Below are 17,831 nucleotides of genomic sequence, written 5' to 3' on the forward strand. Positions count from 1 at the left end.
ACGGGTCAGGCAGCTTCCAAAGCAGCAGCTCAAACTGCAAAGTGATGAAACGTTGTCATTTTCATTGCTCCCCTTAGAGAGGAATGGAGGGGTAGTAGGAGGAGCAATCCAAACAAGTGACAGGTCTATCCCTCTTTCAACATAGACTCCTGCATGTGTGCAAGTGTATGTGTGTGTGTGTGTGTGTGTGTGTGCGTGCGTGCGTGCGTGCGTGTGTGCGTGCGCGCGAGAGAGTGTGAGAGGGACTCAAAATATTCACTTTAAAGTCCATTTCATTTCATAATTATTATTAATTATTAATTAGCAAGTCATTACATTTATATCAACTGTGTCCATGGCCTCTCAAACAAGATTTCAAGCCTTTTCCTAACTGATGATGAATGACCAACAGTTATGTTGACCTGAGGAGTGACAGCAGAAACACATTGTAAAGAGGTCAACAAGCAGAGACTTTCAAACAATGAGATCTCATCGGTGCAGTGGGGTGTCTGTCATTGGTTCCTCCAGCATTTCCAGCATAACATTTGCCCTTCGCAGCTCGTGGCCGGTAGGGTGGGACTTTTCGTTCCCATGGTTTGTGATGACAGAACAGATGGTGATGTTGCCTGTTTGGGCACCACTGTGGTTGTCAGACGCGTTTCAGTCTCGCTGACCTGCAGGCAGCTGCTGCTCGTCACTGAAAGCTGTGCGCTGCAGCGTTTCCACTTCTAAAGTATCGCTGGAGATCAGAGCCGAGATTAGTGTTTTTCACAGATACGACCTGTTCTCGTTAATAAGGCTGATCGTTATCAGGTGTTAGATATTCTAAAACATAATCTGCAACCCCTCGCACATCATCCTGGAGCTGCGGATACTGCACGGGTCAGACACAGTAGCCTGCAGCAGTCTTACGGAGTAGCACAGCGCTTCAGAGGTGAGAGCAATGTGTTTATTTTATGCATGTGTTGAAATTGTGATAGATATGTCTACAAAATGCCTCAAATGATTTCCTGCTCGGTAGAAAGGGGGATATTTCAGTCCGATCTAAAGTGTTAAACTCGTAAAGATGAAGTCGTCATTTTGCATGTTTTAAGAAATGCATTGATCAACAAACACCAAATGAAACAATAACGCGTTCTCTCTCCATTGCGTGGGTCCTCGTGCAGCGCGTGCTACCACCGCACAGAGGAAAGGCAGTGTTTTAATAGCTTGAAACAAAGATTTAATTTAGACAAAAACAGATCCTGGAAGTTGTGCATATTTATCGATGTGTTCTCAGCATTGACTGCAGTGTGTGCGTCGGGTCAGTCTTATCAATACAATGTAGGCTATAATAACAATAGATTTGCAAGGATAATTTGCTCTGCAATCAATCTGTACGCGTGATATGATTATCATGAACCTTTTTCAAATCTAGACAATTTACAAATATGAACTGATCACAGATCAGGGAAACAAAAGAAAACATGAATCAAACAAATCAGCGCACCGCAAACCTGTGTTAGTTGCAATATTTTATTTTATACATAGGCTACTTTCGTCATAAAAAGCCAAGCATTAGTGTGGATTGTGAGTCTCTAAATGGCTCATTATTAAAGCTGCAGTCTTGCCAGCAGCCCTGACATTTCACTGCACTGTTACACCTGGTTCAACTAACAGTGAAACATTAACACAAACTGCAGCATCACTCGCCAGTGCGGAGTGCCGCTGAAACAGCTGAGTATAGCAGCAATGGGCTCATGTGCTCCATCGAACCTATTTGCATGCCTTAGAGTCAGGAAATTGGCAGATGTCTGTAATGAAGACACAGAGGAGAAAGAAAGACAACCCAGTCTTTCTACTCAGAAGTTTGAGAAAGCAAGAGGGAGTCTGTATTGTTAGGGGTAACCTTTGTCAAGTGGGTTCTGTTGTTTCAGCTGCTGCATTACAGCGGCACCTGTTACTGAGATCACTGACACCATAAAGAATTCACTAATGGTAGTTAGTTTATCACGTATGTTTGACTAGGACAGGAGGAACATTATGCATTGCATGATTTGCATGCTTGTTTTCTCGCAACCGTAACCACACAACTTGTATGTAGTTTACTTTGTCTTGGAAGTAAAAGCAGACTATTGATCCAGATGTCACCCAATGAGCCAATGATATGGGAGTTTAGGAGGCTGTGGCACCTTCCCCCAATCTTTACAATGCACGGTGACGTATCTCCTCAGCTGTTAATGAAGAGTGTGAGAACCTGCCAAAACAAAGACACGCCTTGGTGTGTCTGTGTGTGTTTGGGTAGGAGCCATTGTGAGCCATATAGAGCCTAACTCTGCAGCATGTGTTGGTGCTGGAGTTCCCACAGGGTGCAAAAGCTTGACCTTCTCCCTTTGTGAGCGTGATCTGAAGGGGAACATGGAAACACGACGGGCTATTGTAAGGTTTTGTCAAGACGATGACTGAGTCAGCTGTTTTGCCATCCTTTGTTTTTATCAGCAATAAACAAAAAAAATTAACTTTTATTCTAGATAGACAGGGTGTACGAAGCCCAAATCATGTAGAAGCCCATTTATAGAAATCAACTTTAAAAGCATTATTAATGGCACCATCTTTTTAATTTAGAGGCCAATTTTATCTACGCTAGTTATTCTTCCTTGACCTCTGCATTGTTTCAAATAGAGATTCCCCTGAGATTAGAGACTTTTGCCCTGTCAGTGTGATTGATCGATGCTCCAATGACAACAAATTGGCTTTTTACCGACATTGCAACTGTAGGGATAGATGAAGTGGAGGGGGAGGATGAGGGCATAAAGGGGAGAGAAAAAATTGAAAGCCAGAGAAGAAAAATTGTGTCAAGATCCATCTTAGTTCCACGGGGAAATAAAGCTATATGGATTCGCAGTAAATAGAAATGCAGAGACAATTTGTCATGCTGCGACTTTTAAACCTTTATGCAGTCTGAAGAAACATTGTATAAGTATGCACCGTACTTCCCTTTAATTGCATACGTGGTTTTTGGATTTTCTCATTCTACCTTCAACCCTGTACAATTTTCAGTTCAGCAGTTTCCTCCTGTGGCCTTCCAGTTGAAGAAAGCAAAGCTCTCTCCATCCTCTCCTTCTCTACTTTCTCTCATCTCTCTGACTGAGAGGACATGCACCCTACTCCTCCTCGGCTTTACACCTCTGCCATCAGCAGCTGCACCAAAGCCCTGTGTGATGTGAAGTGAGACACTTGCATACTAATGGAGCAGGAACAGGATGTCTCTCAGGCAGGCCAGCGCAGTGAGGACATAGAGAAAACATCAGGCAGCACCACTCAGCTTCCCAACACCACATGATAGCTCTGGATTGAAACTGATTGTCTCGAAATACTAACATCTTTAGTGTAGAAAACTGGAAATATATTATTACAATGTGGTGTATGCTGTATTGGGGGAAGAGCCAGACATTTGAGCATATGTGCATGATGTGGTTGTGCTTACTGTTGTTTTATCATATGGTTTTATGCTGCAGTCACCTTCTTGTGCCTTTTTTTCCCTAGCATATTTCTTTAGTTGCCTGGTGGCACTAATAGCTGTCTTCCTATGTCTTCTCATTTGGTTATGAAACAGACATGCCGGTGGCATAGTCGTTGCTATGGTGATGGCATGTCTGTGAGCCTGTTGTGCGGCTGCTGATTCAAAAACTGCTTACATTTTGCACCCAGTGAAAAGGGCCTCAGAATCAGACGGCGTAAAACATAGCCTCCTATGAAAAAAATGATGCAGCGTGCTATCAAGCGTAGGTTCCTCCTGGCTGCACCAGTGGCACATGGTGAAGCATTGCATCTTAACTCTTAGGTGTACAAGAGACATCATTTAATTAATCAATTTTTTAAGTCATTTTTTTAACTTCTTCCACTGAAAAGAGTGGCTGCATCCTGCACAAACAAACACCTACATTTCCCAGATCTAAAAAGAGAGGCTCCCCACAATCTGACTGCAGGTCTGTGTTTCTTTAGTGCTCCTTGATTTGTCCAGAGATCCTGTCTCATAAATGAATTTAGACCTCAGCTTGAAGCAGACAAGGCTTATTATGTCCTGCAATTACATCTCGCTTTGAACCTCAGGGGCCAGTGATCCTCTGAAGATTTATTGGAAACCAATGAAAATATCAGCTACTGTAGGCGTGTAGTTGTAGATGTGCGTGTGTGTGTGTGTGTGTGTGTGTGTGTGTGTGTGTTTTAAATGTGTAATGTGTACTTAGATTAAAACCTCATAAGGATTGGGTGAGCAAAGAAACTAAATCCTTCCTGCTGGAGGCTTCAATTCAGACAGTCAGCTGGATAATGCCAAGCTGTTGAGGGATTTTTCTGTCTCCTTCCAATGGTCGGTGTATGCATGCATGTCATAGAGTGTGAGTCAAAGAGTGAGGAAACAGAATGTGTATTTTGTGGCAGTGTAGAGATGGGTGCAGTGTAGATACATATATGCATGCATTTTAAATGATGCTCCCTACAGTGTCTTTGCTCTCTGCTGCCAAGGGATTAGCAATGGATTTTCAGGATAGAGGTGTTGGCACACAACTGGCCCGGGCTTGCTTTGGCAGTGAGAGAATTCTCTGTCGCTTCCCAGAGAACACGAGTTCACAAAGGTGTTGTCCCACCAAAGTGATTGTGTACAGCATGACGCTATAAAAAACCTCACTCCTGTGGGATTTCAGTTCTCCTCTGTTGTACTTATTGTCATGTTTTGAGACATGACCGTAGCCAGGGCTTTGAGGCAAACAAAGTTTACTATATATCCTCAGAATTCACATTTTTTCCCATCCTGTAAAAGAATACTAAGATAACAGTATTTGTATAGTAGTGATGAGGAAGTTATTTTTAGAGCCGTTTAATAAATCACATTTTTCAGATTGTATCAAACAACAGCAATGATTATACACACATCTGTATTCAAGTGGGTGCTAATATAGTTTCCCACCCTTTGCCCTTCATGACATTCATCTTTTGTTTTATTTGAACAGTGGCAGAGCCAACAGGGGGGAAGCCGGTAGGGATCATGTATTTGGCTAGCAAAACTTAAAAACTAAAAGGTATTAACTTCAACCACTTCAGTGGAGCTGCTCTGCGGCTGACAATAGGTAGTCTATATCCACGATGTTCCACTTCTGGGATTGCGCTGGAAATTCTGCTGGATAACACTCTTTTCGGCCGGATGTCCGTTACCTTCCGCTTTCTTTGTGTTGTAATTTTAAATTGGTGGATTTGTGAGGACTATGGTTAACTGCTCCTCAGATCTCTGCAGGGTAAATCGCGACAGCTAGTAAGACTATCTCTCCAATCTGAGTTTTCTGTTGCATGACTAAAACAACTTTTGAACATACACACGTTCCACCAAAACAAGTTCCTTCCCGAGGCTATTTTACTGCGTCACCCTGGCTCCCCTCGGCGCTTAGTACCGCCCAAGACGGTTGTGATTGGTTTAAAGAAATGCCAATAAACGAGAGCACGTTTTTCTCCCATCCCGGATTGCTGTTTGGACTAGCCAGACCCTCCTCCGCAGCGCTGTGGAGGAAGATCTGGCAATGCTAGACTAACCAATAGGTACCTAACTGTGGGTGTACTGGGCGACTCATAAGTATTTATTTGTGCACTACAGTGATTAAGAAGAAGGCCATCAGTGAAAAAGAGCATATGTGCTCAGCAGAGCTTCATTAGGTCATTAAGGTCAACACGTACACACAGTGAGAGATGGGTGGGAACGGATGCAGACCCCCATAGTGATGCCAGCCTGCCAGAAACCTGGTGACAGGTGTCTGAGTTTTATGGGCTCAGCATGAAAGCAGCGATTACTCCGCCTGTCTCCTCCGATTTACTACCCGAGCAGCGCAACACATGGAGGAAGAGAGCGGACACACAAATGTATCACCAAGTTAATCTCATTATTTCAAGGCACAGTATATCGACAGGCAAGTAGTGTAATTGATCTATGAATAGAGCCAAGACAAGGTGCAGGTCCCTGCTGCCACATTTCAGTCACACTAAGGGAATCAGGTAGATCAGCGTGACTGGGTCATTGCAGAGACCAGCCACCTGATACCAGGCACCATATGCTTTCTTACTCAAAGAGAAAGAAACATGGATGAGATGTGTGATGTTTCAACGCTTCAACTTTCTGCTGCAGATCCGCTGTGTTTGAGAAAAGCTGCTTTTAGCGCTCATTTCTGGCATGTTTGAATTTCTAGAAACGATTTCATTATGTTTTTATGCATAGCAGAGTGTTCCATTTTGTATTTGCTGAGGTGCTTTTATACTACACTACATGCAAATGCGGAGGAAAAACTGTGCAGAGGTGTCAACACATCGCAGGCCGCGAACAGACAGGGCATGAAAGGAGAGGGAAAACAATCTGTATCTGTTTTATGTTAATATTGGAGGAACTTGTCAGTTTTGATGTGAAACAAAATACACACAATTATCTCTCTCTGTTGCACACACACCCACACACACACTGGATGCTCAACCTCAGTTTATTTATGAGGACAAATGTGAATTTCTATGAGTGTGAGTCAGGCTAGAAGCTGACACTGTGGTGTTTAGTGAGCGAGAGAAAGCCAAGAGTCTTTCTTTCCTTCTCTCTTGGTAATGTAAACTATTATAGTAGCTGATTATTCCTTTTGGTTGTTTATTATAATAATTGCCACTTTTGACAGCTCACTAATCACACACTAACAATCACTCACACACACAAACACTAACATAGTAAAACCTGCATGCTCAGGAATATTTAGCCGTTCCATCTTTTTAATAATCTTTAAATGAAAATGAATGTGATCCCACAAGAGGTTTTTTTATATACATGGATACATTTTAGGATTTGTTCAAAGAAACTAATGACTGATTCTTCACCCCCATTGCTCATGATCATATCATATCAGAAAACTGAGTCTGTACCTGTCATCCCTACAGACGTTTCTGGAAGTTGGTGTCATGAAATCGACAAATGAAAGTGAAAACATTAAATATTACAATTCCTTTGGGGGCTCAGCCTGTCAGTCCCCTTCCAATTTCTCTCACGTTGACCAAACCTGGATGAGTACGACGTAAACACAGAATCAGCCGCAGCTCTGGCTCTTCAAATGTTTTTTACTAAATTCATTTCACATGTGTGTGACTGCTTCCCATGAGCCTGTATCATAAGTAGACAGTGATTAACAGTGAAGAGCACACACTCCCTGTTTATTAAGACTGTTGTGTAATGGGCTCACAGCCAGAGCTGCCGGCTGTGCCCACCCCACACACTCGTTCAAGAGGATCACTGATACCAAGCTGGTATGCAGATAATCTACCCAGCAAAGAGAGCAAAAACATGTTGGTAATCTCTGAGGAGACAGATATGCAACACATCAGGGAAGCAGAGCTAATATCAACCAAATCATCTTAAATACTGATAAATACAGTGTAAAGTTCCGCTTCACTCTATCTGCTAGTTTACGCGTATTCTATGGTAAATGGACATTTTTGGTAATGAAACAGCCAAATTATAGATATGTTGCGTAAAGGCTTGAATGGCATAATGGTTAAGTAGTTTTTTTGGCATGCATGGCCTCACTCAATTTTATGTCAAGATCCAGAAGTAGTTCCTTGTCAAACTTATTCTTCAATTCAAACTGTGTCTGGCTGCGTAGGAGCTCATTAAAAGGTAGGGAATGAATGTCTACACGAACAAGACAAATTTGTCGGATTCATTCTGCCCTGTTAGACACGTCAACTTAGTCCCCTAAATATCTGTGGGTGGCACTGGGGGAAACTGCCACTTGCCTCATTTCTCTATGACAACAAGGAAACCAAATATGTGTCTCTCACTTTCTCTATTCAGCTGTTTTTCAGTTTATCTAATTCATCATCTTTTTGCAAACAGAAAATCTAAAATGTTGTATACTGGTATGTATGTTGCAGGCTTTAACATTTTTCTTGCTTTCTGTCTTTATTTTTAGGCTCAAACCTCAAGGTTAGGAAGTGAGAACAATCAGCAGAGGTCAAGTTTGGACCAGATGATCCTTTGCCCTGACTACTGCAAATAACTAACTCTCCTGGATTAGAAATCCCCACTCTCGAAAGTGCCTACAGCATCCAGCTAGCAGTAAAGAAGACTAATGCTCATGAACCTTCCCTCCAAGCCTTTCTCCAGAACACTGCCTCTCATCTAAGCTTTGCGTGAGCTGCGAGAGCAGACAACATGGCGCTTAGCTCGCAGCCGTGGCCTCCTCTGCTTTGGCTGTGCATGGAATTGCTTCTTTCCTTTCTCTCGCCCATACATGGCAAAGAATGTCCACATTTGTGTGTATGCGAGATCCGCCCTTGGTTCACTCCCCAGTCGACCTACAAGGAGGCTGCCACGGTGGACTGCAATGACTTGAGGCTCACCCACATTCCTACCAACCTGTCCGCAGATACTCAAGTGTTACTGCTCCAAAGTAACGCCATCTCTCACACCAGTGGAGAGCTGGAGGCGCTGTTCAACTTGACAGAGTTGGACCTATCCCAGAACAACTTTAGCAATGTGGAAGCTGTGGGCCTCACAAGCATGATCAACCTGACCACCCTGCATCTAGAGGAGAACCAGATCAGCCAGCTACCAGACCACTGCCTGGGAAACCTCTCCAATCTCCAGGAGCTCTACATCAACCACAACCAGATAAGCTCCATCTCCCCTCGGGCATTTGCAGGCCTGCACAGTCTGCTGCGCCTTCATCTTAACTCCAACAGACTCCATGTCATAGACAGCCGCTGGTTTGAAGAAACACCTAACCTTGAGATCCTTATGATCGGGGAGAACCCAGTTATTGGCCTCTTAGACATGAACTTTAAGCCTCTAGGAAGCCTGAGGAGTCTGGTCCTGGCTGGCATGGACCTCACTGATGTACCAGCGAATGCTTTTGTAGGTTTGGACAACCTTGAAAGCATTTCTTTCTATGACAACAAATTGGTCAGAATCCCTCAACTGGCCCTTCAAAAAGTTCCCAATCTGAAATTCTTGGATTTAAACAAAAATCCAGTTCACAAAATCCAGGAAGGAGATTTCAGGAACATGTTACATCTGAAGGAGCTGGGCATCAACAATATGATGGAGTTAGTGTCAGTTGACCGCTACGCTCTGGACAACCTACCAGAGCTGACAAAGCTGGAGGCTACTAACAACCCTAAGTTGTCCTATGTGCATAGGTTAGCCTTCAGGGACATGCCCTTCTTGGAGAGCCTGATGCTCAACAATAATGCTCTCACTGCCCTTTACCAGCACACTGTGGAGGCGTTGCCTAATCTCCGGGAGATCAGTCTGCATAGCAACCCATTGCGTTGTGACTGTGTCATTCAGTGGATGAGCTCCAACAGGACCACCGTGCGCTTCATGGAGCCCCTGGCCATGCTCTGCACCTCCCCACCAGAACTCCGAGGCCAGCGGGTTCGAGAGCTAAGGCTGCTGGAGTCCCCGGAGCAATGCCTGCCCCTCATATCCCACAACACATTCCCCAGCCACTTGAACCTTGAGTTGGGCATGAGTGTCAGTCTCGACTGCAGGGCCATGGCAGAGCCAGAGCCTGAGATCTACTGGGTGACTCCTCTTGGGACCAAAATCACAATAGACACTGTGTCAGAGCGGCACCACTTGAACAATGAGGGGACATTGCGGCTGTCTCATGTTCAGGTGGAGGATTCTGGTCGTTACACCTGTGTGGCCCAGAACACAGAAGGAGCTGACACACGGGTCGCCACCATCCGTGTAAATGGCACCTTGCTTGACAGCGCCCAGGTCATGAAAATCTACGTCAAGCAGACCGAGTCACACTCCATCCTGGTCTCCTGGAAAATCAATTATAATGTTATGTCCTCCAACCTGAAGTGGGCCTCAGCCACCATGAAGATAGACAACCCGCACATCACCTACACAGCACGGGTCCCTGTAGACGTTCACGAGTACAACCTCACACACCTTCAACCTGGCACTGAGTATGAGGTTTGCCTCACAGTCTCCAACGTCCACCTGCAGACACACAAGTCCTGTGTTAACGTGACAACACGTAGTGCTACCTTCGCCCTGGACCTGTCAGACCAGCACCCGAGTGCGGCTGTGCTGGCTGTAATGGCAACCATGCTGGCCTTTCTCAGTCTGGCCACTGTGGCCGTCTACGTTGCTCGCAGATGGAAGAGAAAAAATTACCACCACTCGCTGAAGAAATACATGCTGAAGACTTCCTCCATCCCCCTGAACGAGCTTTACCCTCCGCTCATCAACCTGTGGGAGGCTGATGGTGAGAAGGACAAAGACGGCAGCGCAGAGGGAAAACCCTCTCCTGTTGACACCACACGTAGTTACTACATGTGGTGAGGATTCAGTAAGGAGGCCCAGCTGCCTCTCCAGCAGCACAAAAAGACACACTTTTGCCATTTTGGTGCAAAAGTCGGATACAGTTGCAAATGTTTTTTTTGTATCCTCAGCTTTGCTATTAAGAGGCAGAGTGATGAAGGACAGGATTTTTTATTAGTATAGCGTATCGCCTTTGTTTAATTCTTTCTATCTCTTGATTGTTTTGGGCTCTTACAAGATGACAGCTGTATTTAGCCTCCAGGTTGTCTTAGTTGCTATGCTCGTTTCTGTGGTGCGTTTTTGACTCACTTTCGTTTGGGTTAATAATACAGCAGCAGGGGCCAGTGGTCTTCTTGCAGCATTAGTAGAAATCAGTGTTTCTTTCTCCGTTTTGTAAAACAGGTAATCTGTTGTGCACTGATAGATAATGGAGTTTGTATGAACTTCAGCTAAAAGCTGACAGTGGGGTTTAGACTTGTTAACTGTCGACTGAATTTTAGCAATTGTGCAGTAATGTTGTATCAACTATTCCTTCGAACTTTTTGATTTAAACTGCAAGAGAATAGGATTTTTAGTTTGCTGAAAAATGTGATGTTAATGCTAGAAATACAAATGTTTGTTAAAACATTTTGAGTCTTTTTACTAAGTTGCACTAGAAACTTTTTGACCCTTTCCCAGTTTACTCACTTATTTTGCTAGACTTTTTTGCTAATTGCTTAGTTTATTATTTTCACATGCAATCTGTATGCTGAAGAAGTTACAATAAATACCTTTTGGTTCTTTTGCAGACATTTGGTCTTCTTTCGATTCCTGTTATCCTCTCACTCCTTGGTGATACATGCTGTTGGTTTCATGTGAAGTCTTAATCGCATTTCTTAGAAGACCTTAAACCCATCTCAGTCCAAAACTGTCTAAATCAGCTTTACATCATCACAGTGCTAACTGCCCTGACCAATCCTTACAGACACAGCTTATACTGTGCCAGCTTAACTTCTCGATATGGGTATGAAAGAAAAATACACGTGAGACGGATACAGACAGATTCCAGGATGTGCTGCCCTCTGGTGGATGCTACACTACAACTACATAATACACCTGATTTATATGGTTGCCATAGAGGTCAATAATGCTAAAACAGAGTAATACGGTAGCAAAGTAGCACCTTGAGGTTTAGAATCAATAACATATTAGCGGACATAGCCAGACCTATGTCCGTGTGCTGTGTCAGCTAAACCTAAAGTTTCCCATACAAATTCAGTGTAACATTTTGAGTCACATTAAAACCAAACAACTTTTTTTATTATGGCTAATTCAGAAATTGAGTCATTTTCAGGCTACGGACATTCTATGAAACAATTCTTGAAAGAAAACAAAAAATAATCAAGAAATCATTAACTTCTAATTAGAACAGACAGATACACACACAAAGAGAAAGACAAATGGGATTCTTTAGGATACCATTCGTCCCAGATTTATCAGTGATTGCAAAAATTATATTACAATACTTGACAATAATCTTGCAGCAATTGCACAGTGTCATTTTACATCGGATGTATAGTTTACATGGACTTTTAGTCTGTATTTCAGCCAGCCCGTTGGCTGATAATGACAACCTATACCTTGCAAATACTTTTTTGACATTTACAAGACCACACTGATCTTTGCCACTGAAAAGTTCTTCGACCCAAGCAGAAACAACGACTTGAGTTATTCAATGCTCTCTCCACCTCCTCAGAACAGAGACGTAGAAACAACTGCCTTTTCTATTAATTTCTTTAAAAATATATAACGTTATAAAATGTCACATTTCTGAAAATACCTGCTGGAATGGAAGACAGTCTCAATGAAATGGCACATAAAGCCTCGATGAAACCCCTTTCAATGGTTTACTCTACAACCAACACTTGAGTCAGAGAGCAGCTGGAATAAAGGACTCTGTGTTCAAGACAAGCAGGTCAGGTCAGCGGTGCCCTTGAGAGACACAGCGGAAACCAAGATTAGAGGCTGCGCTGTCCGGAGTGTTCTGGCTACGAGCTGCACATCGGTATCTGTAACAGTAAGACTGGAGGAGGGGGAAAGAAGAGAGGGAAATTTTTTACAATATAATAAATTAATTTTCTGTTGACTGCTGTCCTCTCCACCCTCACATGGTTTATTCATATTAAACAAACCAGATCAGCTTAGGACTTATTTTGCATGCAATTAGTCACATTCCCATGGCAACCAATTCTGGTGGTAAGCAAACTGGAACGGTCACAAGTGGGCGGCTCAGATGGTGTTGCAGATAAAGTAAACGTACTATATGCGTTGGTATGAGTCGTCTTGTACTCTCCATTTCACACTTTTCAAGTTTTCTAAATCCAGAACAAGTAGAGCCACTGAACAAGAGGCCAGGTGACTGTGCGTGCACAGAAACTACTAGAAACAAACCAGGAAAAAAAGGAAAAATAGGAGAGAGGCCGCATTTTTCCTTTGTAATCTAACAGGTGGAGAATAATAATGAGCTCCCTTTCTTCCTTTGGAAATGCTGATGTCAGAGCTGTTGTTGCCTGGATTCAATCCTTGCTATTAAAACAGGTTTGCACTACTAGCTAACAAACTATTTTGTTTTCACTGATCTGCTCACATTACAAAAGTCCATTAAATATAAACGGCCAACAGTTCAAATATGTCAGTAGACGTTTAGATTGGTGTTTCTAATTTCATGTTTGGTAATCAACTTTTCTTTTCTTTTTTTAATAAAGCTATAGAGCATCAGAAGCATAAAAGCGGTCATCTTCTTTACCTTGTGGCACATGTATGACCCTCCCTTCTTCACCTTGTCTGTGCCTGACGGAGGACCCGTCTGAAAGAGTGAAAATTGATTAGATATCAGAGCACAACCTGGAAGACTGAAAAGCTTAGAGGTAATGTGTTCTTACTGGGTTGTGTTGCTGGTCTGTGGTGTGATGCACAGTCCACCAGTCTGAGGTCCATTCCCATGCATTCCCCACCATGTCATACAGACCAAAACCATTGGCAGGAAAGGACATCACCTGCAGGGTACGGGGAGAATAATGTCACATTAACCTGATGTCTGATTAAGAATCTTATTAGAAACACTAGTTTCTTCTGAAACGATGGAAGATATGTAAGCTGTATGTACTGCTGTATGTGCGTATTTGTATATTTGTGATTTGCGTTGCAAGAACTAGATTAAAACTTTCCAAGAACTAGATTAAAACTTTCCAAGAACTAGATTGAAACTAAAATATTGATTATTTAGTGTTCAATCTGGATTTACAAAAGCATGTTACATTTGTTTAATTATAATCAGTGAAGCATAAAAACTCTTTCAGCAGCTCACATCCTTTGAGAATTTGAGAGCATACATTCATGGTTGATACCTCTTGGGCTTTAAAGTTCCCTCTGTAGAGAAAGAGACCGGATTAATATTATCTAATGGTTATCCATTTGATCTCTAGAAGCTGTGAGCTGCTGTTGTGACTTTATCAACTTCTGAAATGAGCTCTTATCTCCAGCACCTTTCATTTCCTGTAGATTCTATAGGCAGTGGCTCGGTTAAAAGCCTTTTTCCACTTTTGTGACAACGGCTCATGAGCACAGTCACTCACATCATCTCTAACCTGAAATATGATGCGCTTTAACACACCCATGACTATGACATCTTACCGGTGAAGTTTTGATGTATCCATCCTCTGCAGAGTTATGGTTGGGGAAATCCCCCTGCCAGAGGTTGGCGTAGTGTTGACCTTTCGGGTTCAACTTGTTTCCCCAGGGGTAAAGTCTACAAGCAGGGGCAGTGCATCAGGAAATTGACATGGCACATTAGCATATTTTACAGTCCCATAATGAGTAACTATTGTCTACCTGTCTTCAAGGCCCCCCCTGCAGGCATACTCCCATTCTGCCTCTGTAGGAAGTCTCCTGTTAGCCCAGGTGCAGTAGTTGACTGCATCCGCCCAGGACACATGTAGAACAGGATGGTCCAGCCTACAAAAAAACAGGTTGAAAGTTAATTACTGAGCTTGTATTTGGTTTATCAGTTTGCTTTTGCCAAAAGAAAGAACCGTCATAATGAAATAAAAGAAGTGGCAGGTGAGAAATTGCTTTTGAATCAACATTTAAAAGTTCACATTTTCAAGTCTGTTTTAAAACAATGTTCCTAAGCCCATAAGTACATTGATATGGCGTTTGGTTGTTTTAATTGTTCCTACTCTCCATGTGTCTCCAGTGTAAGTGATGGGAAACAAACCCCACAGTCCTTGTTCTGTGTTAAAATGCATTTTGAAGTTCCGGTGAAGCCCACATGAGGCTCCAACAGTCTGAGTTAGACTACTCAAGTAGTTCAAACGTACTGTCTTTTCAGTGCCAAATTCCAGCGTTTCACAGACAACTGACAAATGTTTAAGAGTTGCAGTGTGTGTGTGTTTGTGTGACAGGGGGGAAAGCAGGGGGGTTTGCGCACAAAAAAGACCATAACTTTAGAAGAACCACCTTGATTCATCCCACTTAAACTGATGAAGCCTTATACTTGCTTCAGCTGAATTTTAAAGCGAGGACTGTAGATTTGGTCCCCCCATCACTTACACTGGAATCACGTCAAGTATGGAGAGGAAGAACAATCACAGCGACTAAAAACATATGGACATGCAAGAATTCAAAAAAATGTGAGCCTTCTACTTAATTTTAAAAGACATAAGTAAAAATGGGTATTTAATGTTTATAGTAAAGTGTGGAGTGTCCTTCCACCTATCTGTGATGTTAGAGTCTGGACCATCAGGGTGTCTCCAGTTGGCCCCTTTGACTGGAAGCCACCAGGGGGCAGCAGCCACCTAATAACAACAAGCAACGTGGTGTTAACAAATGGTTACTGTCTGATATTAGGCTTCTTTCATACTCTTCATTCCATTTTCTCACACATACACACTTCAGAATTGCAATGGTACTAATGGTTTCAAGTATTGCCCCACTGCACATGGCAGCTGAGATGAAGCAGCAAACTGCCTGCTGTCTGTCTGTCTTTCGTCTGTGGGAGGCCTGCTGTGCTCAGGCCTCTTACAACCAATCTGTGAACATTCTCAAACCCAGGGGCGTCAGACTGGGGGGAAAGGGGGGACTGAATACCCAAGGCCCTCATGTGAGGAGGCCCAAAAATATGCTAGAATGAATAGCTGTGGATGCGGGGAGGGGCCCATAGAAAATGCCTTTCTATAGGGCCCAGAATTTTGTGCTACGCCCCTGCTCAAACCTCTTAAATAACAGTAGTACATGTCTCTATGTCTATGCAAAGCTGAAAATATGCGCTGTCCTAAGCTGGCAGGTTTACAAGATTAAGCTAAGTGTACATATATATATATAACTCTGAAGATGTTCAAATACATCATGGTAGGAGGGAAACAAAACTGTTAACTTAGGAATGTTTATTGTATTAGATAAATACCCTATTATAATAAAGCAGCACTCTCTATTGCTCTTCCAGCTTCATTAATATGGTAAAATGCAGTATTTTATGGTTGTGTGTGTTGTGTGTGAGATGTGTCCTCATGAAGAACAACTATCATTGTGTACACACGTCTGAAGTATTTCTACAGGGTTCCAAAAGGATGAGGCCAAAAAGCATGGCACTAGCAATGCATAAGAAGCATTGTGTGGCGTAAGAAAACGTGATTTGTACAGCTATGCCGATAGTTGAATAATTACACTTACTGCTTGGGTGATTTGGTTTTTCACACTCTCGCTCAAAATCCCCTCGAATACAAATGAGTCACCAAATTTCTCTGCCTAAAAACATAGGGATAAAAACACAATGAGCAGAGGTGATGTCTATAAACATCATAACAATGAAATTGAAATAACCAAAGATTTGCTTTCATACCAATTGGTTTGATTGATTGATTCAATTCATTTCTATGTATTTAAAGATACAGCTTGTGTTTTATTCTTTAGATACACACCTCGCTAATGTATCCTGTGGCATTGACAAAGCTCTGGAACTGCTGGTTAGTGACTTCCTGGATGTCCATATAGAAGGAGTCCACATGCACCAGCCTCTGAGGGCCCTCGCCATCTGCAGAAATACCTGGGTTGTCCGTTCCCATCAGGAACTCTCCTCCAGAAATCAGCACCATCTGTATGCAGGAAATAAACATTTTCACAAGCAGCTAAGCCGTCCAATGAATCTCTGAAATTTGTAGAAGGCTACAGAATTAAAAGGATTAAGAGTCAGGCTGGAAACATAATCTATTCTGAGTGCAAAGATAGGGTTGTAATCAGAGTAATCAGACCACTAGGCTGCACAATATCTCCATCAACTCCAGTAGCACAGTCAAAAACATATAATACTATAACATCATATCAACAGCAATACAAATGTGCAACACATTAAGAATGACTAAATGTATTAAATAACAAAAAAACACACCTTAAGTCAATTTATGTAGGCTATATAGCCCAATATCAGATTACCGGTTGACTAGTTACATATTTGGATGCAGTTAGTGCAGCTTTTAAGCACACTGGTTTAAATGTTATTTTTCTTTCAATATGTCCTACATGGTAGCACCAGATGTCACCTACATTAAATTAACTGTGTATTGTGCAGGGCTTGTCGTTTAACACTGCATGAGGTTTTGCAGAACTCCGGGAACTCCCATGCCTTGAACTGACCCTGAAGCAGTCAGACTGCTTCTCTAGGATTGGCAAACCCTGACCGTCTCTAACCAAAGCCACAAAATAGCTATCTTATTGGTGAAGCTTGTTGAGGGACACACTTGAGCATAAAACACAGTGTTCTTTCCTCAGAACCAGCTGAGTCTCTCTCTGAAACAGTAAAACTAAAACTAAAAACTAAAACTGCACTGAAAGCCCCTTATGTAGAAGATCATGTCAACATTTCAGAAAAATGCATGTTTAGTTTATCTGATGTGGTCTAAACAGGTGACATTCTCGACCTCTGTGCCTTATCTTTTATTTGAGGTTCAAAAATCAAAATTTTTGAATAACATTTCAGGATCCCCTGGTGCTCATTGAGGGACCTGCATGTCTCAGTTGGGACATTTATTCAATGACTTCTCTACTGTGAACTGTCCAATACAGTTTTTTTTTTTTTTAGAAAAGAAAGCACCGATGCATTACCTGACTTTGTATTTTCGTCTCATCTCCCTGAGCCTCTGGCGGCCTCTCATTGGCGCCTCTTGAGTATTTGTCAGCTGGGTCTGCAGCAGCTGTGCTGTCCTCCACGGGCTCCACAGCAGCGGCTCTCTTCAGGTTCTCACAGCCGCAGCCGGCTGCTCCCTGCGGGGCGGCGGGTTCTGACTGAGCCCCGCATGAACCCTGAATACACAACACTTCGTTCACACAACCAACGATGAAAAACAAGGCTAAACAGCGCACCATTCTCGCAGCACGGTTCAAGATCTGCTCATGTTGTTGATACTCTCACTTCCGCAAAGTCACGTGGTGAGTCAGCTGGCTGCGATGTAAGAAAATGTAACTCTTTCCTGCCCGAAGTTAATAT

At 42.8% G+C, this 17,831-nt stretch overlaps 3 protein-coding genes across 5 annotated transcripts in view; 2 read left to right on the plus strand and 1 right to left on the minus strand.

Annotated features, from left to right (window-relative positions):
* The first annotated feature begins 590 nt into the window (after positions 1–590).
* Positions 591–11,103, plus strand: LOC120557981 (leucine-rich repeat neuronal protein 1-like). Its single transcript, XM_039798746.1, has 2 exons — positions 591–913; positions 7,944–11,103. The coding sequence occupies exon 2, from the start codon at positions 8,186–8,188 to the stop codon at positions 10,331–10,333; it is 2,148 nt and encodes a 715-aa protein (XP_039654680.1). The 5' UTR covers positions 591–913; positions 7,944–8,185; the 3' UTR covers positions 10,334–11,103.
* A 486-nt stretch (positions 11,104–11,589) lies between these two features.
* sumf1 (sulfatase modifying factor 1) lies at positions 11,590–17,786 on the minus strand. The gene is made up of 9 exons (XM_039798747.1): positions 17,450–17,786; positions 16,270–16,443; positions 16,022–16,096; positions 15,065–15,147; positions 14,183–14,305; positions 13,985–14,099; positions 13,234–13,347; positions 13,098–13,157; positions 11,590–12,374 (listed from the first exon to the last, which is right to left on the minus strand). Exons 1-9 carry the CDS (start codon positions 17,708–17,710, stop codon positions 12,273–12,275), a joined length of 1,107 nt encoding a protein of 368 aa, XP_039654681.1. The 5' UTR covers positions 17,711–17,786; the 3' UTR covers positions 11,590–12,272.
* Positions 17,717–17,831, plus strand: part of LOC120557980 (inositol 1,4,5-trisphosphate receptor type 1) — an 83,852-nt gene continuing 83,737 nt past the window's right edge. The window contains exon 1 of one of the 3 annotated variants that reach the window (XM_039798740.1): positions 17,717–17,773. The gene's annotated coding sequence lies outside the window, so the exon portion shown is untranslated. The remainder of the gene's footprint in view (positions 17,774–17,831) is intronic. The other 2 variants (XM_039798741.1, XM_039798743.1) reach the window with 2 other exon arrangements.

This window comes from Perca fluviatilis, chromosome 4 (genome assembly GCF_010015445.1).
Source record: "Perca fluviatilis chromosome 4, GENO_Pfluv_1.0, whole genome shotgun sequence".
Classification (NCBI taxonomy): domain Eukaryota; kingdom Metazoa; phylum Chordata; class Actinopteri; order Perciformes; family Percidae; genus Perca; species Perca fluviatilis.